We start from the raw sequence: 25,488 nt of genomic DNA, 5'->3' as shown, positions 1-25,488 counted from the left end.
AGCACCCCAAGGCCGCAGTTTGGAGACCCCTGCCCTAGAGTAACCGCATCATGATGGCACGCCATGGTTTGCGCATGGGAGATGGGGAGGATCCGGTCTTTTACAGCACAGGGTCTGATGTGACCACAGGAAATGCAGAATCTCCCATTTAGAACCATTTCGGCAAACACACTGGATTGGCTGATGTCTGTGCCTACAGAACACATGCTGGTAAGAATCTAAATCAAGATTTGATTAAATGAAGATTTGACACCCGTCATTTATCCTTTGCGACTGTCACAGTTTACTCAAATTACGATAGTTCAGGATGGTTTTCTCACAAATCTGCAATGTGTTCTCCAGATCAAACTCTGGGTCGAACAATGGACGTCTTTCTAGGAGGATGACTGAAAGCACTAAGGCAAAATGACCCGTCAACCCCCAAATTTGAAAGCTTTTCTTGGTTTTTGCATCCTGGTGCTCGAACTTATGAATGTTCTGGTTTCCAAAAGGGGGTATGTTACATGGTATTGCAGTGTAATGATCCAAGCTGATAAACAGATCCAAGGGAACATAGAGGACGTCTGTGACCTCATTGGGGTTAGGTGATGGCTGGAAGGCTTCTTCCACAATCCCAACCACTGGAGTGACCAAGTAAACTGGAGACTGGAAGAAAAGAGAGGCATTAAAAGGATATCAATCAATAAAAACACATACAACAGGATATCTGTCATTATAGTAACATCAATGCTTGCTGACATCCTTCTAAAATATATTTGCCTGGCTCGTATATTCATCTTGGAGTTTCAATACTTTGGGGGTCTATGTATAAAATACTTGTTTTGCAATTGTCTTAATCCTAACTCACAACTTTTTGAAATGGGAATATGGGGCACCTATCAGCAAAAGTATTTAGATATAGGACACACCCCCCACCACGCCCCCTTAAAAATAGGATATGCAAAAAATTATATATTAGTTAAACCAGGGCTCAAAATTTCAAGTCCTGAGCTACTAGCCAAGCCTCAAGGATTACTCACCACCAGTTGCCCCACCCAACCCCTAAACACGTCCTCATAAAATTACACTTAAATGTTGTATGCAGAATTAAGTTCTAAAAATAAATATTAACAACTTTATTCGTGCCCACCAATGCAGCCTGCCAGTGCCCACCAATGCAGCTTGCCCGTGCCCACCAATGCAGCCTGCCCGTGCCCACCAATGCACCATGCCTGTGCCCACCAATGCAGCCTGCCCGTGCCCACCAATGCTGCTTATCTGGGCCCATCATTCTGCAAATCATGCTGCCTATCTGTGTCCATCATGCAGGGGAACCGAGGAGAGGAAGTGGATTACCGGATGGATGATGAGAACGCCGAGGAACATCACAGCTTTCATTTCAATTGCCATGTGTTTCTGCAGCTCGCCGTCACATACAGCCCCGCCCCCTGGCCGGGGGACTTTGAAACTCGTCACTCATGATTGGACGGTGATCTGTCCATCAAAGCCCTGGGACCAGGGGGCGGGGCTGTGTGTGACGGCGAGTGCGGGGAACAGTTCAGTGGAAGAAACAAAGTTCCCATCATTAGTGTCATTGAGGAGAATGCAATGCCTGTTGTTGGTGTCAATTGGAAGAATACAGTGCCCATCAATGGTGTCAGTGGGAGGAATATAGTGTCCATAATTTGTGTTTATTGGGAAGAATATAGTGCTCATCATTTGTGTTTATTGAAAATAATACAATGCCCACCATTGGTGTTGAGTTGGAGGAAAATATTGTCCATCATTGGTGACAATAGGAAAAATGTAGTGCCCATCATAGGTGCAAGTGGGAAGAATATAGTATCCATTATTTGCGTTCAATGGGAGAAATATGGTTCCCATCAATGGGGTCAGTGGGAGGAATATATTGGCTATTATTGTTGTTAGTGGGAATAAAGTAGTGCCCAGTATTGGTCTCAGTGGGAGAATAATAGTGCCTGTCATTTGTATTTAGTGGGAAGAATATAATGCCTATCATTGGAAGAAAAAAGTACCCACTGTTGGGCACTATATTCCCCCCACTGACACCAACCGTGGGTACCTTTCCTTCCACTGAACACCAACAATGAACACTAGTTCATTCCCACTGATACCAATAATAGGCATTATATTCTTCCCACTAAATACAAATGACGGGCACAATTATTCTCCCACTGACACCATCAATGGGGTTCAGCAGGAGGAATGTGTGCCCATTGTTTGTGTTTAGTATGAAGAATAGAATACCTACCATTGGTGTCTGTGAGAATAAACTAGTGTCCATCATAAGTGTCAGTGGGAATAGTGTAGTGCCCACCACTGATGTCAATCAGAGGAATACTGTATAGTGCCCATCATTTTTGTTTAGTGGGAAGAATATAGTGGCAATCATTGATTTCAGTGGGAAGAAACTAGTGTCTGTCATGGATGTCAGTGGAAAGAATACAGTGCCCACTATTGGTGTCAGTGGAGATCCAAGACCTTTTTACACTTGGACACCAAGCTAATTAAAAATAAAGTTACAATTTGACTCCTGGACATTTTATTATGTGTACACTTTTTTTGTATGCCATTTTGCTTTTTGTACCAACATTTTGTACCAAATAAAAAAGTAAACAAAAAAAATAAAGTTACAATAATACAAAATAGAGTTATAGGTGTGTAAATTAACAGTGCTATATAAGTACCTAAATAATAATAATAATAGGTAGCAACAAATGCAGTCCTAGCCGATGTTTATGTGATCGGTCCATATAGTTGTTACTGACGTTTCTGTCTATATATTTCTTACTACCGTATTGTCAATTCCTGAATTCTTATTTAGCCCGTTCTAGCATTCCTTAAACCGGAGTTCCAACCACAATTAGCATTTTTTAAATGTATGTCCTTTCATCCTGCGTTTTTATAATGTAAATCCGGTCACTTACTATTTTACAATCCGCCGCCGATCCGCATAGATATTCAAAAAAGATAGTTTACAAAACTATGTCTACACCGTTGTAATTTTGCTTGTGGGCATTGTGAAGCCCACTAGCACTTACTTCCTGGAAGTCTTGGATGGGGAGTGATAATTGGACAGCGCACTGCATCCTGGGAAATGATGAGACACATTTCCCAGGAGCATTAGAGGGAGAATCCTAGGTGCTTTCAAAGGTCTAGGTCTAATGAGCACAATAATGAACAAAAAAAATTTGGGATGGAAACTCCACTTTAACTGCAGTCCATATAATAGAATGTTCCTGCCATTTACAATATGTAGGTAGACCCACTCAAACAGGTAAAATAATAAATAAGCACAGATATAATACAGTATATCAATGTAAAAACAGCGTCAGTATCATTTATCTCTATCCCACAAAAGAGATTTGCTGAACTTCTCGTATTTACAAGATTTCCCCTTCCAACAAGATTAACCAATTTCAGAAGGCGCTGCATCTTGAAGATGGGCCGCATTCAGGGATGGACTGGCCATTGGGACTACAGGGAGTTTCCCGGTGGGCCGATGGCTCAGTGGGCCGGCTTCAGTGACAGCGGACCGCCACCCCCCTCCGCTCCTATGTCTCTCCCTTCCCGCAGCGCTCACCTCCTCTCCCTCCCGCAGCACTCACCTGGGAGGACAAAGAAGCAGGGGGAGGAACAGAGGAGCAGGGGGGACGACAGAGGAGCATGGGGGAAGGGACAGACAGCTGACTCAACAGCTATGGCCTGGGAGTTTCTCACTTCTGCCTAATCTTGTCCCATAAGGGGGGGGCACCAAACGTATTCTTTGCCCCGGGTGAAATAATGTTTAGCTTCCCCACTGGTACTGCCTATAAGAATACCAGTACCAGCCGTTCTACTCTAATAAAGTAGAACGGCTAGTGGCTAGTGAATGGGGAGAGGGGGCTTGGGTGGCCGGGGGGAGGGGGGTGCGGGAGTTGTCCGGCCACCATGGGAGAGACCTATCAAAGTGGGCCAGTCTGGATGAAGTCCAGGGCCACATTTTTGTCCCAGTCCAGCCCTGGCCGCATTCATCAATTAGGAACCCTTCAGGAGGTTTTCATTGATATTTGGCAAGCTGTAATTTTGTTACTTTACCACTAGATGGAGCTGGTGCTCTAGATATATGCAGCTCTGATTAGAAACAAATATGTCAGTAGCAATATAAGGGTTTATTTATTTTTAAATTATGACCAATTTATGTATAGAGTATTAAAGTGGAACTAGGGACAACAGCAAAAACAACATCTATGATGCAGGCTGTATAAAACATTAACACAGCTGTTTTTTGTTTTATTACCAAGCTGTATTGTCAAAATATTCATTATATTCCACTATCTTCCGACCGGCCGATAGTAAAAATATGTCATTAATTTGATGTTAAATACCGGTGTTATAGCAGCAGCTGCCATAACCCCAGATCATTTTTCACTATGGGTGATCCCTTGTAATGTAAAAGTGGAGCATTCGCTGCGGCATTACTTTTAGAGGCGGCGGAAGAGGTGCCCCCCCGGGCTTACCGTAGCCGCCTGTAAAGCCCGGAAGGGATCAGATGCGGCCGATGGCTGGGCAAGAAGTCGAGCGAGGGCAAGATGGCCCCCACTTGGCTCTATGCCTTTGGAGGACCAGAGCGGCCTCTGATGTCACTTCCTGTTCTCGTGCAAAAACAAGTCAAATTTTTTTTTACCCTTTGCTTTCAAATGTAAATGAGAGATCAGGGGTCTTTTTGACCCCAGATCTCTCAATAAAGAGGACCTGTCATGCTTATTTATATTACAAGGGATGTTTACATTCCTTGCAATAGTAATAAAAGTAAAAAAAAAGCACCTTGCATAAAGAAAAGAATGCATACGATTGTCAGCTCAATCTAATATCCATAATGCAGTATTCTCCTGATTAAGGTATTTCAGGAAAATACCGCATTATGGCCACTGGATGGAGTTGATGATCATAGGAAATACACATATTATACACATTATGGGGATTGTTTTTATAAATAGATCCCTTAAAGGCAATATAAAACTACTTGTCCATCTAAGACTACCCTGCCTGAAAAAGTTATAACACTGTGGAACACCTGGCTGTATACCCAGCTTACTAATAAAAAATACCAGTATGCTCTGTAAATTGTCAGGGGAGCACTCTGTGTATATAAACTAAAAAGAGTTTATTAACCACTTGCCGACCGCCGCATGTATATGTACGTCCACAGAATGGCACGTACAGGCATATGGGCTTACATGTACGTCCCTGCCTTTCCACGGGTCGGGGGTCCGATCGGGACCCACCCCCGCTACATGCGGCACTCGGAAACCCGCGGGGAGCGATCCGGGACGAGGGCGCGGCTATTCGTTCGCGATCGCTTCCCAGAGCTGAAGAACGGGGAGAGCCGTATGTAAACACGGCTTCCCCGTGCTTCACTGTGGAGGCTGCATCGATCGAGAGATCCCTTTTATAGGGAGACTCGATCGATGACGTCAGACCTACAGCCACACCCCCCTACAGTTGTAAACACACACTAGGTGAAGCCTAACTCCTTCAGCGCCCCCTTGTGGTTAACTCCCAAACTGCAACTGTCATTTTCACAATAAACAATGCATTTAAATCGCTGATCGCCGCCATTAGTAGTAAAAAAAAAAAAAATAATAAAACTATCCCCTATTTTGTAAACGCTATACATTTTGCGCAAACCAATCGATAAACGCTTATTGCGATTTTTTTTTACCAAAAATAGGTAGAAGAATACGTATCGGCCTAAACTGAGGAAAAAAAATAAAATTTATATATGTTTTTGGGGGATATTTATTACAGCAAAAAGTAAAAAATATTGAATTTTTTTCAAAATTGTCGCTCTATTTTTGTTTATAGCGCAAAAAATAAAAACCGCAGAGGTGATCAAATACCACCAAAAGAAAGCTCTATTTGTGGGAAAAAAAGGACGTTAATTTTGTTTGGGAGCCACGTCGCACGACCGCGCAATTGTCTGTTAAAGCGACGCAGTGCCGAATTGTAAAAACGCCTTTGGGCATTTAGCAGCATATTGGTCCGGGGCTTAAGTGGTTAGTGATGAAAAAATTATATAAAACGTCAGTTTATAACCAATGACAATGTAGTGCTTCAGAATTACTAGGACTTAAACCTGATTACATTTACTGACCCTGGTAGCATAGGGAAGAAGCCTGCAAATGACTTCCACTTGGTCAGGACACAGTCCGATCTCCTCTTTGGATTCCCTTAGAGCCGTTTCTATTTCATCTTGGTCTGATGGATCCTGTCTTCCTCCAGGAAAGCACACATCTCCCGGCATTGTGTTCAGCTGTAAAAAATGACAGACAATGACCTACAGTTACCTACTTTCCCACTAAAACCCACATGTAGCAGATCTCATCCACTCGGAGGATGGGAGTTGCAGGAGATGATCTACCAAATTTGAGGGTTAAAGCTCATTGCCAGGCAGATATAACCTGATCTTTCAGGAAACTTACATCAGGTGTCCCCAGCGGAGCCCCTCCTTACATCAGGTGTCCCCAGCGGAGCCCCTCCTTACATCAGGTGTCCCCAGCGGAGCCCCTCCTTACATCAGGTGTCCCCAGCGGAGCCCCTCCTTACATCAGGTGTCCCCAGCGGTACCCCTCATTACATCAGGTGTCCCCAGCGGTACCCCTCATTACATCAGGTGTCCCCAGCGGTACCCCTCATTACATCAGATGTCCCCAGCGGAGCCCCTCCTTACATCAGGTGTCCCCAGCGGAGCCCCTCCTTACATCAGGTGTCCCCAGCGGAGCCCCTCCTTACATCAGATGTCCCCAGCGGAGCCCCTCATTACATCAGGTGTCCCCAGCGGTACCCCTCCTTACATCAGGTGTCCCCAGCAGAGTCCCTCCTTACATCAGATGTTCCCCTCAGCTTAATATCTATTGTAGCCACCCGGCCAGCCTACGTTGAAAATGACGGCCGGCGGACCTCAGCGATGAAAAATCGCGGAAAAAAGTATTTCTTGGGACATTTCCCGGGAAACTATAAAATTGGGAAAGGGGTCTAAATCCCAGGAATGTTCCGGGACATTAGGGACAGTTGGCAAGTATGCCCATGGAGACACCAGGGCATCTACCATCAGAGATAAAGGATCCCTTGTTCTGTACACACAACTTCCTGTTAAAGCGGAGTTCCACCTAAAAATGGAACTTCCGCTTAACCCACTCCTCGCCCCCTTACATGCCACATTTGGCATGTAATTTTTTTTGGGGGGGGGTGGGGGCTTCAGGAGAAGGGGAATTCCTGTCCCACTTCCTCCTTCCGCCGAGGGGCTGGAAAGGCGATTAGCTTAATCGCCTTCTTGCAGCCCCTCCCTGTAGGCAAGTGCCTGTCCAACCGGACGGCGCCGCTCGCGCATGCGCAGTGGGTGCCCGGCCGTGAAGCCGAAAGCTGTCACTGCCGGGTGCCCACACTAGGAATGAAGACGCTTGCCGGCAAGGGGGGGGGGGGCGAGGAGCGGAGCCCCGGCCAGCGCGTCGCTGGAGCCGTGGAGCAGGTAAGTGTCTGTTTATTAAAAGCCAGCAGCTACACTTTTTGTAGCTGTTGACTTTTAATAAACTTAAAAAAAGGCTGGAACTCCCCTTTAAACCTGGAAGCCAGGAGTTCCCCAGCAATGACCTGTCTCCCTGAAGTTCTGAACACTCCAGGTGTAGCAATCAATCCCTTGGCAGTAGTTCCTGTTGACCAATACCCTGTACACACAATCGGTCAATCCGATGAGAACGGTCTGATGGATTTTTCCATCAGTTAACCCAGTGTTTTTCAACTCCAGTCCTCAAGGCACACCAACAGGTCATGTTTTCAGGATTTCCTTTAGATGAAACAACTGTGGTGATTACTAAGGCAGTGAAACTTATCAAATCACCTGTTCAAAATAATGGAAAGCCTGAAAACATGACCTGTTGGTGTGCCTTGAGGACTGGAGTTGAAAAACACTGAGTTAACCGATGAAGCTGACTGATGGTCCGTCGCGCCTACACACCATCAGTTAAAAAAACGATCGTGTCAGAACGCGGTAACGTAAAACACAACGTGCTAAAAAAAAAAAACGAAGTTGAATGCTTCCAAGCATGCGTCGACTTGATTCTGAGCATGTGTGGATTTTTAACCGATGGACGTGCCTACAAACAATCGTTTTTTTTCTATCGGTTAGGTATTCATTGGTTAATTTTAAAACAAGTTTCAATTTTTTTTAACCGATGGATAAATAACCGATGGGGCCCACACACGATCGGTTTGGTCTGATGAAAACAGTCCATCAGACCGCTCTCATTGGATTGACCGATCATGTGTACACGGCATTAGAAAGTCTGCCTGACAACTTTCAGGAAGGTGCACTGTGGCATATGGCCAGGGCATTTGTCTCTGCACAACTTAACTTGAGATCTGTCTCCTGAGTTGTGCAACTTCTTGTGCCTACCCTGTTTCCCCAAAAATAAAACCTACCCCTAAAATAAGACCTAGCGTCATTTTCCAGGAGGACTGCAATATAAGCCCTACCCCGAAAATAAGCCCTAGTTTAAAATCCTATAACCCACTCTATTACAGTAGTATATAATGTACAATGTGTGTGTTTCTGTAACATAAATGCAGTGAAGAAAGCTCCGGCAGGTCACAGAATCGCAGAGCGGTGCTATAATGAAGGTATTTGGCACAATTATATTACAGAAATACACACATTGTACATTATATACTACAGTAATAGAGTGGATTACAAGATTTTACAAGCATTTTAACTAACACTGGGGATTCCAGGCAGATCGAGAGAGGGGAAGAGAAGACAACACATTACATGGTAAGACCCACCCCAAAAATAAGCCCTAGTGTGTCTTTTGTTGCCAAAATTAATATAAGACCCAGGCTTATTTTCGGGGAAACACGGTAGTAGTGGTTTATGTAAGCCACTGGCATTGTCAGACTGTAATCTGACCAGGAGACCATGAGAAGGAAGGTCTGTCCACTATAAAAGGGAAAGATAAATTAATTTCAGCTCCAGGACATTGATTGGAAGTCTAGCATCCCTTGGACACCAGTTTAGAAGGGACTGGCTGAATTTGCATCCATGTATGGGCATGAAGGTTGTACACTAGTCAATCTGTCGATTACCTTGTGTACAACCAGCCTGTACGGTTTTTCATACAGCTGGCAACACTGATCATTGTATTCTGACAGAGGGAAAGGCTCTACACTGAGAGATTCACTGTGGACCGAAGGGCCCGAGCCTGCTCTCATAGGGAGACAAGTTTCCCCCCTGTGGAAGAGAAACCTTGCTTTGGACCGTATCCAATATGAATTCCAGATATTCCAGATGCTGGGACGGTTTCAGAACCGATTTCTGAAGTTTGAGGATCCAACTGAAGTCCTGTAAGTTCTGGATCGTCTGTTGAAGGTTTTCTCTTAAGACAAAAGCTGATCTTTCCTGCAAAATCAGACAGTCCAGGTATCCCAGAATAAATTTGGTTCTTAATAGAGCCAACACTGGGGCCAAGACCTTTGCAAAGCCTCTAAGCCACCAGATGCCAGCAGAGTCTGTCCTTGCATCAGGTGCCTCCCCAGCAGAGTTCGTCCTTGCATCAGGTGCCTCCCCAGCAGAGTTTGTCCTTGCATCAGGTGCCTCCCCAGCAGAGTCTGTCCTTGCATCAGGTGCCTCCCCAGCAGAGTCTGTCCTTGCATCAGGTGCCTCCCCAGCAGAGTCTGTCCTTGCATCAGGTGCCTCCCCAGCAGAGTCTGTCCTTGCATCAGGTGCCTCCCCAGCACTCCGTCCTTGCATCAGGTGCCTCCCCAGCACTCCGTCCTTGCATCAGGTGCCTCCCCAGCACTCCGTCCTTGCATCAGGTGCCTGCCCAGCACTCCGTCCTTGCATCAGGTGCCTCCCCAGCAGAGTCTGTCCTTGCATCAGGTGCCTCCCCAGCAGAGTCTGTCCTTGCATCAGGGGCCTCCCCAGCAGAGTCTGTCCTTGCATCAGGGGCCTCCCCAGCAGAGTCCGTCCTTGCATCAGGGGCCTCCCCAGCAGAGTCCGTCCTTGCAATTATCGATTTTTGCTGCATATTGGTAGCTGTTTATGCACTTTGTTTTTTTCATTTATTACTGTATCACTGATTTATATCAGTATTAAGCACATGCACTTTATTGCAGGTTGTTGATAGCACAATTGTATGGTTTATATATATTGCTACAATGTGGTACAGTATTATATCATTGAATTACTGTTATCTAATCCATTACAGGTTCTATGACCATTGCACATTTGTCCAGAAGATGGTACCTGCCATGTGTGAGGATGTGGGGCCAAGCTGGGGGTCCGAGGGGTCTTCCAAAATGAAACCTTGAAAGGTGGGAGCCAGGACCATCAGTGTCACCAGCCTGCGTAGCCCCGCTCCTTCCATCAGTGTCCCCGCTTGTCGGACACACGGGGCGGAGGGTTGGCGGGTGGAAGATGATCACATCCTTGTGTTCAGTTGAGATCAGGGAGGGGCTGCCAATCCCTGCAGCCAATAGGCTTCAGTGTACAATAGAATTTTCTATTTGTACACTGAAGAGAGAAGCCGATTGGCTGCCCCTCTCCTCTGCACTGAACACAAGGGGAAACAACACTCGCGGCGGCGGGCATTTTTGTGTAGCCGCTACTGTTTTTTAGCCAAAAACATTCCAGTTTTCCCGGGACAAAAGCAAAATCCCAGGAAAATGAATCAGGACAAGGGTCCCAAATTCAGGATTATCCCGTGAAAATCGGGACTGTTGGCAACTATGAAATTTGTAGCAGTTTAGCTGAGAGCGAGGGGTAATGACGCATGATTTTCAGCGCACAGTCCCAGAACAAACCACGTGAGGAATAGTAAACTTACCTTCATTGATCTGACAGTGAGAAGCAGGTAGAGTCTGCCTTGTCTAATTTGCAGAGGGAGCAGAACTGAGGCCTTCTGAAGAGGAATGTGATTGTATCGGCTGCCAACATCATATCTGCTTAAACGCTCCTTGATCTTCTTTCTAAGACTTGTAAGACACAGCCAAAGTCAACTGCAAATCATATGTGAGAAAGGTGGCAGAATTATGAAATAAACAATGCATGAAGAAAACATAAAAAAAAAAATCTGGCCTCTTGTTCTGAAAATACCAGCTGCCTGGCTACCACACTGATCCATTCATACACTAACCCAGAATATTTGATTTATGTGACCTGCATCCTGGCTGCTGGTAAGTATTGAAACCAGAGACAGCCAGTATAGAAGCCGCCATATTTATCTTGGTCATACACAGAATGAATTGGAGCCATGGGTGGCCCCCTTCTGCCCAAAATCTTGCGATCTGAAAATCGAAGAAGCCAGGTGTAAATTTTTTTGGACAAATAGCATCTGCATGCAGTCAATTGCAGCCGCTGTTGGGGTATTCTGACAGACGCAAGTGGCAGAATACAATAGCATACAATTCCTATATCTACACGGTTCAACATGCATAGGGGAATCAAAGGTTTTCTTTCCTTCAGCCTTAGGTTCAACAGTGAGTATAACAAGCATGCTTTCCTACATATACAGACTGATTTTGCTGTTGTGGGTTTAGTAACACTTCATACTAGGGCCAATTTAAAGGAGAAGTCCAGCCTGAGCAGGCACCGCGCCATCCCGACAATAAAGTCTGGATCCGCCAGGTGCCAGGACTGACGACCATCTCAGCCTTCATCAGTTCTGAACTTTTGACAGTCAAGAACGTGGTGACGTACCGTACAACACTACAATGAGCTGGGAAAATTAAGTTTCAATGCTTCTGAGCATGCGTCGAATTGTTTCCGAGCATTAAGGATGAGCTCCCGTTCTGCACATGGACTGTGCGAACACGCCGGAGCTCATCCTTACCGAGCATGCGTCGGAATTTTGCATGTCGGAATTGCTACAGACGATTGGAATTTTTTATGTCGGAAAATTTGAGAACCAGCTTTCAAATTTTTGTTGGCGGAAACTCCGACAGGAAAAGTCAGATGGAGCCTACACTCAGTCGGAATTTCCGACCAAAAGCTCACATTGGACTTTTCTTGTCGGAAATTCCGACCGTGTGTACGGGGCAGAAGACTGGGATGCCATTAAAATTCATGTAAAGGCAGGCGTCCCAATACTTTTGACAGTAAGTGAATCCAGCCTTAGGCCCCTTTCACATTGGACCGGGAGCCGCATTTCCGGGAAATCGCCGCTAAAAATAGCGGCGCTATACCGCCTGGATTGCTGCGGGAATCGACCGCTAGCGGCCGATAAAGGGTAAATACCGCCCGCAATGTGCCTCTGCAGAGGCGCATTGCGGGCGGTATTGCTGCGGTTTCCCATTGTTTTCATGGGGAAGGAGCGGTATACACGCCACTCCTCTCACCGCTCCAAAGATGCTGCTGACAGGAGATTTTTTTGTCTCCCGCCAGCGCATCGCCTCAGTGTGAAAGCCCTCCGGCTTTGACATTGAGGTAGCTGGGCAGGAGTTTTTCAAGCGCTATAGCAGCGCTAATTTTAGCGCTGTACCGCCTCAAAAACTCCTCAGTGTGAAAGGGGTCTTAGTGATTGTTAGTGTCTTTCCTGCAATAAGCAACTGCCTGTTCAATTTATTTTAATGGTTATGTCCAGTGCCCATTCACACCACAACGCACATAAAAACGCAACTGCTGTCAACTGTGTTTTGGCACGGCTTTATGTGCCTTTATATGTTTATTTCCATGCTTTTTTTGCACGTTTTTCTGAATGGTGCTTTTCTAAAAGCCGTCTTTCCTCTGACCTAGCTGTTGTGGGTTAGAGGTGCGTTGCGTTTACACCTGTTGTGCCTAATATTGCACATCTCTGGAATGCAGATAAACACGGCGCTCTGGTGTGAATATGACACATAGAAAATGATTGTTTTCCATGTGTCATTGCAGTTACCTGCGTCCATCCACAAGGAAAAACACAGGTAAGTGCACATAGCGCGAACGCCCTAAGTTCCGCTTTCACTTAGTAAACAGAACAAGAATCAAAGGACACACAATCTCTTTTAGGTCTGGTAATTATTAGCAGCACACCTAAATAAATAAGATTCCTGCAGCTTTGCAACTGTCAGCGCTGCTTTAATCTGGGAAGCCGAATTACCTGAGGTGATTGCTGGTCTGATCCCCTGTATAGTCACTGCTGATGGAAGACATGCCTGCTTGTATGCTGACTTCCTACTTTGTTCAGTCCCTGCTCCACAGGTCATGTGATGTGATGTGATGACGCTGCAGTCACGTGACCCTGCTAGAGGACAGGCGAGGAGAAACAACGCACACAGCCAACATTATAACCCTGGGGCAGGCAACCCTTTGAGAACCGTGTGACGAAAAATGTTTTCAAAGAAATTGAGAGTGCCGATTTTATAACAAAAAAATGGCAACTTCACGCTCTCATGCCGCGTACACACGGTCGTTTTTCGGCATGAAAAAAAATGACATTTTTCAGCATGTCCAAAAAACGATGTTTTTCCAACTTCATCATTAAAATCGACGTTGCCCACACACCATCGCTTTTGAAAAATGATGAACAAAGCGCGGTGACGTACAACACGTACAACGGCACTCTGAAGGGGAAGTTCTATTCGCCTTTGGGCTGCTTTTAGCTGCTTCCGTGTTAGTAAAAGACGATTTGCGCTTTTCTTTCTGTTACAGCGTGATGAATGTGCTTACTCCATTATGAATGGTAGTTTTACCAGAACGAGCGCTCCCGTCTCATAACTCGCTTCTGGGCATGCGCGGGTTTAAAACGTCGTTTTAGCCCACACACGATCATTTTTTACAACCTGAAAAAACGACATTATAAAAAACGACATTAAAAAATGCAGCATGTTCGAATTTTTTTTTGGTCGTTTTTCAGAAGCCAAAAAAATATGTGAAGCCCACATACGATGATTTTAAATGACGTTTTTAAAAATGTCATTTTTTTTCATGCCGACAAACGACCGGGTGTACGCGGCATTAGTCACAAAAAAGTATTTTTAGTAGTAGTGAGAAATTAGCATCCTGCACCTTCACACCTCAGATCAGCCACAATTCACCTTCACATCTTTCCCACCACTGTAACCCCCTGCACATCTGTACCACCCTGACCCTGCTCTTCTGTCCCACCACTGTAACCCCCTGCACATCTGTACCACCCTGACCCTGCTCGTCTGTCCCACCACTGTAACCCCCTGCACATCTGTACCACCCTGACCCTGCTCGTCTGTCCCACCACTGTAACCCCCTGCTCTTCTGTCCCACCACTGTAACCCCCTGCACATCTGTACCACCCTGACCCTGCTCGTCTGTCCCACCACTGTAACCCCCTGCACATCTGTACCACCCTGACCCTGCTCTTCTGTCCCACCACTGTAACCCCCTGCTCTTCTGTCCCACCACTGTAACCCCCTGCTCATCTCCCCCCAACATTGTACCCCCTTTCTCATCAGCCCCACCAATGTACCAACCTGCACATCTATACCACCCTTCTCTTCTGTCCCACCACTGTAACCCCCTGCACACCTGTACCACCCTGCTCTTCTGTCCCACCACTGTAACCCCCTGCTCTTCTGTCCCACCACTGTAACCCCTTGCTCATCTCTCCCAACAATGTACCCCCTTTCTCATCTGCCCCACCATTGTACCCCCTTTCTCATCTGCCCTACCAATGTACCCCCTTTCTCATCTGCCCCACCAATGTACCACCCTGCACATCTGTACCACCCTGCTCTTCTGTCCCATCACTGTAACCCCCTGCTCTTCTGTCCCACCACTGTAACACCCTGCTCATTTGCCCCACCAATGTACTCCCTTTCTCATCTGCCCCACCACTGCACCTGCATCCCTGCACATCTGCTCCGCCACCGTACCCCCATGCTCTTCTGTCTCACCGCTGAACCATCTTCTCATCTGTCCTAACACTAAACTTATCTGCTCATCTGCCCCACCACTGTAAACCCCTTTCTCATTCGCCCCACCACTGTACCTCCTGCACCTCTGTCTTATCTCTCTTCCCCCTGCTCTTCTGCCCCACCACTGTAACCCCCTGTTTATGTGTTCCGCCAATGTACCTCCTTTCTCCTCTGCACCCCGTTCACATCTGCCCCACTTCTGTCCCCATCTGCTCCTCTGCCCCATCTCTGTAACCCCCTACCCATCTGTCCCACCAATGTACCTCCGTTTTCCTCTTCCCCAGCACTGTACCCCCCTGCACATCTGCTCCACCTCTGTACCCCCTGCTTTTCTGACCAACCATTGTAACCCCCTGCTCATCTGCCCCACCAATGCACCTTTTTACATCTGCCCCACTGCTGTACCCCCTTGCTCTTCTGTCCCACCGCTGAACCCCCTTCTCATCTGCCCCAACAGTAAAACCCCCCCTGCTCAGCCTGGTTTAATCGCACAACAGAGTTCAGGGAGCAGGTTGTACCTTGCTCTATATCAGTGTAATTTTCTTTTTTTTTTTTACTCTCTTATCCTTCCAGTGAAAGTCCACAGCAGTCCAATATATATTTGAGAGTTCAATGACTGAGCAGGTGGAGCTCAGGACAAACTGTTAGTGCGGAATGCACCTGGCAGACCTGCTAAACCAAGGCTGTTTTTTTTGTTTTTAAGAAACCAGTCTAAAAAAAAAATTACAGACAGCTCAAACTTTTTGCAGCAGCAACATTAACCTTTGCATGGCTCTTCTGCCAAAAACTTTGTATGCCCAACGTACTTATTTATTATTATTACAGGACTTTAATTTAACCACTTAACGACCGCCGCATGTACATATACGTCCACAGAATGGCACGTACAGGCAGATGGGCATACCCGTGCGTCCCTGCCTAGACGTGGGTCGGGGGTCCGATCGGGACCCCCCCCCTCGCTACATGCGGCGGTCGGAAATCGTCTAGGAGCGATACGGGATGAGGGGGCGGTTATTCGTTTCTAGCCGCCCCCTCGCGATCGCTCCCCGGAGCTGAAGAACGGGGAGAGCCGTATGTAAACACAGCTTTCCCGTGCTTCACTGTGGCGGCTGCATCGAATGTGTCATCCCTTTTATAGGGAGACACAATCGATGACGTCAGACCTACAGCCACACCCCCCTACAGTTGTAAACACACACTAGGTGAAACATAACTCCTTCAGTGCCCCCTGTGGTTATTTCCAAACTGCAACTATCATTTTCACAATAAACAATGCATTTTAAATGCATTTTTTGCTGTGAAAATGACAATGGTCCAAAAAATATGTCAAAATTGTCCGAAGTGTCCGCCATAATGTCGCAGTCACGAAAAAAATCGCTGATCGCCGCCATTAGTAGTAAAAAAAAAAAAAAATAATAAAAATGCAATAAAACTATCCCCTATTTTGTAAACTCTATAAATCTTGCACAAACCAACCGATAAACGCTTATTGCGATTTTTTTTTTACCAAAAATATGTAGAAGAATACGTATCGGCCTAAACTGAGGAAAAAAAATGTTTTTTTTATATATTTTTGGGGGATATTTATTATAGAAAAAAGTAAAAAATATTGATTTTTTTTTCAAAACTGTTGCTCTATTTTTGTTTATAGAGCAAAAAATAAAAATCGCAGAGGTGATCAAATACCACCAAAAGAAAGCTCTATTTGTGGGAAAAAAAGGACGTCGTTTTTGTATGGGAGCCATGTCGCACGACCGCGCAATTGTCTCTTAATGCGACGCAGTGCCGAATCGCAAAACCTGGCCTGGTCTTTTAGCGGCATTTTGGTCCAGGGCTTAAGTGGTTAAAATGTATCTTCGCCAGGTTTTATACCAGAAACAAAGTTTTGTGCGCTAAAAATGTAAATTAAATCACTTTTAAATAAGATACATTTTAAAATAAAATATAATAAAAAAAAAAAAGTAAAAAAAGGGACAAATGGCAGACTCCAGGCAATAATGCACAAGGAACTTCTGGGCAATGCAAAAAAAAAAAAAGTCCTCTTGTCACATTTAGAGCCTCCACAGGCTCCTCCCCCAGAAAGTCATAAAAAGGTGTCATTTGTTTTCAAAGGATCGGCAATCTGTTACTAAAATATGACATTTGTAATTGCTATTGGGCTTAATTAAGAATTATGGTCTCACAAAGGTTTTCTGGAAAGAGAAGACCTGTACACATGTAAGACCTGTACAGCATAACATATTATTTTTGTAATATTGAGTTTCCTTCACTTGTAATACTAATAGAGTAAAAGTTATACAACCCTGCCCTCTGCTGGTAGAATTGCAGACTGCAGTTCTGCTATGCACTACTAGACTAGTGTAACTAAAGGCAAAACTTGTTTTTTTGCTAGAAAATAACCCCCACGCATTATATATATTTTTTTCTAACACCAGTCGTTGCAATACTTTTTGTCACACCGTATTTGCGCAGCGTTCTTACAAGCGCACTTTTTTTGAAAACATTTACTTTTCTGAATTAAAAAATAAGACAACAGTAAAGTTAGCCCAATTTTTTTTAAAGATAATGTTACGCCGAGTAAATTGACACCCATAATGTCACGCTTAAAAATTGCGCCTGCTCATGGATTAGGACAAACTTTTACCCTTAAAAATCTCTAGGGCTAGAATTATTGCTCTCGCTCTAACGATTGTGGCAATACCTCACATGTGTGGTTTGAACACCGTTTTCATATGTGGGCACTGCTAACATATGAGTTTGCTTCAGCACACAAGCTCAGCGGGACAGGTGCGTTTAAAAAAAATGTTTTCTTTTTAAAAAATAGAAAAAAAAGCATGACAAGACCTCTTAAATATGAGATCTGGTGTCAAAAAAACCTGATGTGATGTGGGTGAGAAGGCCTGGCTAGCAGTCTGCGCTCTAATTCATCCCAAAGGTGTTCTATCGGGTTGAGCTCAGGACTCTGTGCAGGCCAGTCAAGTTTCTCCACCCCAAACTCGCTCATCCATACCCTTTTGGACCTTGCTGGCGTTATAACCTTTTAAAGGTAGTCTCCTTCTGTCTGAAAGGGGTTCAAGTGATTGTAGATGATCACCTTGTAAAAGAGCCCATTCAGTTTAAAACTGAAACAAAAGGCAAAACATCTGTGTATAGATAAAAAAAAAACATTTTAAGCCTTTCATGTCTAAACCTATTTCTGAGATTTGTTGCTTACATCCATACAAGTTAAAATCAGTATTTTTTGCTAGAAAATTACTTAGAACCCCCAATACATTATCAGGGCTCGACAAATCCCGGTCGCCAGGTCGCCATTTTTTTTGTGAGCTGGCGCCATCTGGTGGTGGCCGTTGGTATTACAAGTTAAGCATTACAAGTTAAACAGCAACTCTAATGTATTTTTTCACTATTTTTCACTGCCATTTTCTTCCCTCTAATTAGAACCCCCAAACATTATATATATTTTTTATCCTAACACCCTAGAGAATAAAATGGCGATCGTTGCAATACTTTCTGTCACGCCGTATTTGCACAGCGGTCTTACAAGAGCACTTTTTTGTGAAAAAATTACACTTTTTTTAATTAAAAAATAAGACAACAGTAAAGTTATTCCCATTTTTTTTTATATTATTAAAGATAATGTTACGCTGAGTAAATTGATACCCAACATGTCACGCTTCAAAATTGCGTCCGCTCGTGGAATGCCGACAAACTTTTACCCTTTAAAATCTTCATAGGCGACGTTTAAAAAAATCTACAGGTTGCATGTTTTGAGTTACAGAGAAGGTCTAGGACTAGAATTATTGCTCTCGCTCTACCAATCGCGGCGATACCCCACATGTGTGGTTTGAACACCGTTTACATATGCGGGCGCTGCTCACGTATGTGTTCGCTTCTGCGCGCAAGCTCGTCGGGACGGAGTGCGTTTTCTGGCTCCTAACTTTTTTAGCTGGCTCCTAGATTCCAAGCAAATTTGTCAAACCCTGCCTTATATATATATTTTTAGCAAAGAATCTAGAATAAAATTGTTGCAATATTTTATGTCACGCGGTATTTGTGCAGCGGTCTTTCAAACGCAATTTTTTTAGTAAAAAGACACTTTCATGAATGAAAAAAAAAATAAAAACTGTAAAGTTAGCCCATTTTTTATATAATGTGGAAAGATGATGTTACGCCGAGTAAACAGATACCCAACATGTCACGCTTTGAAATTGCGCATACTTGTGGAATGGCAACAAACTACGGTACCTAAAAATCTCCATAATCAACGCTTTAAAAAAACTAACGGTTACCAGGTTAGAGTTACAGAGGAGGTCTAGTGCTAGAATTATTGCTCTCACTCTGACGATTGCATGTGTGATTTGAACACCGTTTATTTAATGCGGGCGCGACTTACGTATGTGTTTTCTTTGCTGCGCGAGCTCGCGGGAACTGAGGCGCTTTAAAAAAAAAAAAAAATTCTTATTTATTTAATTATTTATTTTTAATTTATTTTTTATTTTATTTTTAGATTGTGTTTTAATTTTTTTTTTTTATGATCACTTCTATTGCTGTCACAAGGAATGTAAACATCCCTTGTGATAGTAATAGGTGGTGACAGGTACTCTTTATGGAGGGATCGGGGGTTTAAAAGACCCCAAATCCCTCCTTTGCACTTCAAAGTATTCAGTTTGCCAAAAACTGTGATTCTGAATACTGTCATTTTTTTTTTAAACCGGCGCCTTCGGCAGCCGCGTAAACCGGAAGTGACGTTGTGACGTCGCTTCCGTGTTTACATACAGGAGACTGGAACAAAGCCATTTCAGGCTTCGTGCCAGTCTGTCTCTAGCCGCTGGAAATGGAGGATCGCAGATCGGGTCTCCCGGTGGGACGGGAGGCCCGGTAAGAGCGGCGGAAGGCGGCGGGGATGTCCCCTCCCGCTCACCCGGGATAAGCACTGTGGAAACCTTTAGAAACGGCGAGCGTGCTGTTTCTAAAGGCGATTGTGCCGTGACTGGCGGCTTCTGTGCGCATGCTCCGGCCAGTCACAGCGCCGGAGCTGTGATACTGGGAAGTCACTATGCATACTAGCTCATTATGCCTTTGTCTTGCAGGGTTGTTTTTTTTTTGCAGAGGGTTTACTTTCTCTTTAACTACTTAAGGACCTTGGCTGTTTTTCAGATTTGGCGTTTACGAGCCTAAAACATTTTTTTTTTGTTAGAAAATTTCTTAAAACCCCCAAACATTATATATATTTTTTTCTAACACCCTAGAGAATCAAATGGCGGTCATTGCAATACTTTTTGTCACACTGTATTTGGCAGCGGTCTTCCAAGTGCGCTTTTTTTGGAAAAATTGAATTAAAAAATAAGACAACAGTAAAGTTAGCCCAATTGTTTTATATATTGTGAAAGATAATGTTACGCCGAGTAAAATGATACCCAACATGTCACGCTTCAAAATTGCGCCCGCTTGTGGAATGGCGTCAAACTTTTACCCTTAAAAATCTCCATAGGCGGCGTTTAAAAAATTCTATAGGTTGCATCTTTTGAGCTACAGAGAAGGTCTAGGGCTAGAATTATTGCTCTCGCTCTAACACCGTTTTCATATGCGGGCGCTACTCACGTATGCGCTCGCTTCTGCGCCCGAGCTCGTCGGGACGGGCGCTTTAAACGATCACATGGCCGGGAAAACCGGCCATGTGTACTGGGGAAAAGGGACCAAGCCAGTTCCCGGTTTTCCCGGCAGTCTTTTGAATGTCGGGAAAATCGATCGTGTGTAAACCGAAGAGTAAAAAAAGTGAACTTTTCCTTTATGGAAGGAAGACAAGCTAAGCGCTATCTTATCTTTAAAAAAATCCCAATGGGATTTTAGAAAAAGAACAAAACTTTCCTGGAAAGAAAAACGTTCACTGGGTCCCCATGCCTATAAACAACAATGACAAGTTGAATAATTATTATTGAGAAGAAGAGGCTTATTGTACTTTTTGTTCCTTACGTCGTTTATGTCTAAAACTTAGACAATCACAATGAGAAAATAAGACACAGCGATAGTGTTTTTTATTCCCCAGGGCTTGTCCCGGCTGCCAAACCCAATGCGCTGTCAGCTCTGTGACCCCAAACAATAGTTTTACCACCACGCTGAAAGTCCCCAGCTGTTTAACTTTAACAGATATAAAGTACCCAAGTAATTAAAATCCCCCCTTTGGCAATTTTAATTAAATGACTTGTCCTGTTTGCATTTCCTTAAAAGAATTGTATATAAATAGTGCTAGCAAGATAGAAAAGTTTCCTTTCGTTAAACCGCCTGTGTTTTTTTAATTACATGCATATGCCAACAGTTTGGTCAACACAAGTGAGCTTGACGTTAAAAAAAAAAAAAAAATGTACAGAACCAACCAACTGGATGTCTGAGAAGATTACCGATTTTAGAATTGCTGACTGTTGCACCACTTGCCAACCAGCCTCCGTCATTATCCACTTCAGCCCCGGACCATATTGCTAGTCAAAGACCAGAGCACTTTTTGCGGTTCGGCACTGCGTCGCTTTAACTGACAATTGCGCGGTCGTGCGACGTGGCTCCCAAATAAAATTGTCATCTTTTTTTCCCCACAAATAGAGCTTTCTTTTGGTGGTATTTGATCACCTCTGCGGTTTTTAGTTTTTGCGCTATAAACAAAAATAGAGTGACAATTTTGAAAAAAAAATACTATTTTTAACTTTTTGCTATAATAAATATCCCCCAAAAATATATAAAAAAAAAAAAGTTTTTCCTCAGTTTAGGCGATACGTATTCTTCTACATATTTTTCGAAAAAAAAAAAAATCGCAATAAGCGTTTATTGATTGGTTTGCGCAAAAGTTATAGCGTTTACAAAATAGGGGGTATTTTTATGGCATTTTTATTAATATTTTTTTTTACTAGTAATGGCGGCGATCAGCGATTTTTTTCGGTACTACGACATTATGGCGGACACTTCGGACACTTTTGACAAATTTTTGGGACCATTGGCATTTTTATAGCGATCAGTGCTATAAAAATGCATTGGATTACTATAAAAATGCCACTAGCAGTGAAGGGGTTAACACTAGGGGGCGAGGAAGGGGTTAAGTATGTTCCCTGGGTGTGTTCTAACTGTAGGGGGGGTGGCTTCACTAGGGGAAATGACTGATCTTCTGTTCATACATTATATGAACAGAAGATCAGCATTTCTCTCCCTGACAGGACCGGGAGCTGTGTGTTTACACACACAGCTCCCGGTCCCCGCTCTGTAATGAGCGATCGCGCCCGCCGGGCACGCGCACGGGAGTCAGGGCAGAGCGCCCCTAGTGACCTGCGCGAGAGCCGACATATAGCTACGTGCTCTCGCGCAGGGGAGCCGACCTGCCGCCGTAAAACTACGGCGGCTGGTCGGCAAGTTGTTATACTGCGGCAGGTCGGCTCGTTCCCGCAAATCACTGTAGCTGTACGTCGGCCCTTTAACCACTTCCTACTCGCAGGACGACTATAAACTTTGAAGAGGAATACCGTTGTTATGGTAGCAGCCAGCTACCATAACCCTGGTATCCTCTTCAAGAGTGGGCAGTTCTCTTTCAGATAAAAGTGGTCTCTGTGGCGCATTCACAGCAAGATCACTTTTAACGGCGGCGGGGGAGGGCTACCCCCTTCTCCCAGCGTTCCAGTGCCCTCCACCGCTTACCGTGGCCGTCAGTAACAGCGGAGGCAATCCGGACCTGTCCCTTCTGTGACATGGAGACGAGTGAGGGGAAGATCGCCCCCACCCGTCTTCAATTATTGCAGGGCGGAAGCGACGTCAAAACATCACTTCCGCCCATAGGGACATTTTATTATTATTTTTTTTCAAATTACAATTTTTTTTTCTTTTATTGCATTTTAGTGTAGATATGAGATCTGAGGTCTTTTTGGACCCCAGATCACATATTTACGTGGACCTGTCATGCTTTTTTCTATTACAAGGGATGTTTATATTCCTTTCAATAGGATTTTTTTTTCTTTTTAAAAAACAGTGAAAAAAAATTAAAATAAAAAAGGTAAAATAAATAAGAAAAGAAAAAAAAATTAAACGCACCCCATCCCACCAAGCTTGCGTGCAGAAGCGAACGCATACGTGAGTAGCGCCCGCATTTGAAAATGGTGTTCAAACCACACATGTGAGGTGTCACCGCAATCGGTAGAGCGAGAGCAATAATTCTAGCCCTAGATCTCCTCTGTAACTCAAAACATGCAACCTGTAGAATTTTTTGAAATTTTTTATAACCTGTAGAATTTTTTAAACGTCAGCTATGGAGATTTTAAAGGGTAAAAGTTTGTTGCCATTCCACGAGCGGGCGCAATTTTGAAGCGTGACTTGTTGGGTATAAATTTACTCGGCGCAACTTTATCTTTCACAATATATAAAAAGAAATTGGGCTAACTTTACTGTTGTCTTATTTTTGAATTAAAAAAAGTGTATTTTTTTCAAAAAAAGTGCGCTTGTAAGACCGCTGCGCAAATACGGCGTGACAGAAAGTATTGCAACAACTGCCATTTTATGTTCTACGGTGTTATAAAAAAATAAATATATATAGTAATTTTCTAGCAAAAAAAATATGTTTTTAACTTGTAAACACCAAGGGCCAGATCCACATACATGTAGAACGGCGCAGCGTATCAGGAAGTGAGAGGAATCTCACTTCCTGTTTGGCTATGGAAAAGGAAGTGAAGTAAAATCTCCACAACGCAGATGGCGGAAAAAAATCTGAGAGGGGATATAACCCACCCTTGCTCTATCCAAAATTTTAAAAAAAAGTTTGCCTATAGTTCTTTTTTAAGGTTAATAGGTATATGTTTCTCAGTTGATGGGAGGGTTAAGGGTTCTCCATTAATAAAAGGGGCCAGGTGACAGCAGCAGCTTATCTGATGAGTAGGTGGTCCACATCTTGTAATAAATGGATTAATTGTCATGGATTATTTTTTTTTACATTTTCCAGGCTTCACACGTTACCATTTTTCTTTCATGGTCTGCACATGTTTTCATACTGACAGCAAATGGATGTGGATCTTGGGAATTGAGGTTAATTTCAAACAGTACTAAAACAGATGTCTATCTGCATTATGTAATCAGTCAAAGTAGTGATACCAAGAAAACGTAATTTTATTTTGATCCACATCACCCGTAAATCATAAACCATATTGCTGACATATGAGAAAAATGTTACAAATCATTGTTATAGCATTTAAAGGGATACTATGATCCAAATTAGCGACATATATAACGTGGTATATGTAGCGCAAAACTACTTGCCTCGCCCTACACACACACACACATACACCCACATATCTGCATATTCATTTCAATAAAAATATGCATTTACTGGTGTATTTATTATAAAGTTTTTTCCAAACAGTTGCAATTGTTTCCACCAAGGTTGGGCTTTCATCAGGTATGTACTCAGTGAATTCAATACAATATATGCACAGTGTCGGCTAAAACCCTTTTGCATGTTTACCCAGTACCTTGTTCTAAAGACGTGGGGCCAGATCCTCAAGCGAGATTCGACGGCGTATCTACTGATACACCGTCGTATCTCTGTTTCTAACTATGCGGCTGATTCTTAGAATCAGTTACGCATAGCTAGCCCTAAGATCCGACAGGTGTAATTGAATTACACTGTCGGATCGTAAGGATGCAATTCTAGGCCGGCCGCTAGGTGGCGAGGCCATTGCGGCCGGCGTAGAATATGCAAATGAAGACTTACGGCGATCCCCGAACGTCCCGTCGATCTAAATCTACGTAGTTTCCGTCGAGTTACGTCGCGTAAAACTAGGGCTGAGTCCTATTTGACTAAGCCATGGTAAGTATGGCCGTCGTTCCCGCGTCGAAATTTAAACCTCAACGTCGTTTGCGTAAGACGTCTGTGAATGGCGCTGGAGGCCATTTACGTTAACGTCTAAGCAAATGACGTCGGTGCGACATCAGTTAGCGCAATGCACGTCGGGTAATTTACCCGACGGAGCATGCGCAGTACGTCCGGCGCGGGAGCGCGCCTAATTTAAATGGGACTCGCCCCATTAGATTGGGCACGCCTTGCGCCGGACGGATTTAAGTTACACCGCTGCAAATTTCCAGGTAAGTGCTTTGTGGATCGGGCACTATCTTGGGAAATTTGCGGCGGTGTAACTTAAATCGGGAAAGTTAAGTTGCGCCGCCTGGCTGTGGATCTGGCCCGTAATTTCTTCTAACCACTGTCCCATCACTTTGACAAGCTTAACCACTTGCCGCCCGCCAATGACAAATTGACGTCGGCAAAGTGGTTGTAGAATCCTGACTGGACGTCATATGACGTCCTCAGGATTCTTAGCCGCTGCGCGCCCCCGGGGGCGCGCATCGCGGCGATCGTTGTTGCGGGGTGTCAGTCTGACATCCCGCAACACCGATCTCGGTAAAGAGTCTCTCACGGAGACTCTTTACCACGTGATCAGCCGTGTCCAACCACGGCTGATCACGATGTAAATAAGAAGAGCCGCCGATGGCTCTTCCTCACTCGCGTCTGACAGACGCGAGTAGAGGAGAGCCGATCGGCGGCTCTCCTGACAGGGGGGGTTCGCGCTG

At 44.4% G+C, this 25,488-nt stretch overlaps 1 protein-coding gene across 1 annotated transcript; it reads right to left on the bottom strand.

The window, feature by feature from the left end:
* Positions 1-239: 239 nt before the first annotated feature.
* On the bottom strand, positions 240-13,220 carry NUDT7 (nudix hydrolase 7). The gene is made up of 4 exons (XM_040329174.1): positions 13,110-13,220; positions 10,860-11,007; positions 6,137-6,295; positions 240-645 (listed from the first exon to the last, which is right to left on the bottom strand). Exons 1-4 carry the CDS (start codon positions 13,160-13,162, stop codon positions 277-279), a joined length of 729 nt encoding a protein of 242 aa, XP_040185108.1. The 5' UTR covers positions 13,163-13,220; the 3' UTR covers positions 240-276.
* Between the last annotated feature and the right edge of the window lie 12,268 nt (positions 13,221-25,488).

Source organism: Rana temporaria, chromosome 11 (assembly GCF_905171775.1).
Source record: "Rana temporaria chromosome 11, aRanTem1.1, whole genome shotgun sequence".
NCBI classification, from domain to species: Eukaryota; Metazoa; Chordata; class Amphibia; order Anura; family Ranidae; genus Rana; species Rana temporaria.
Note: the sequence above shows the minus strand (reverse complement) of the source record. Positions and strands in the feature narration are given on the sequence as shown.

Excerpts from the sequence above, each read along its gene's own strand:
- NUDT7 (XM_040329174.1), bottom strand. The coding sequence starts at position 13,162 with ATGTCTTCCATCAGCAGTGACTATACAGGGGATCAGACCAGCAATCAC. Across the intron at positions 11,008-13,109 it reads CAGACCAGCAATCACCTCAG|TCTTAGAAAGAAGATCAAGG; the intron begins GTAATTCGGCTT and ends GTGTCTTACAAG. Across the intron at positions 6,296-10,859 it reads TCACTGTCAGATCAATGAAG|CTGAACACAATGCCGGGAGA; the intron begins GTAAGTTTACTA and ends CATTTTTTACAG.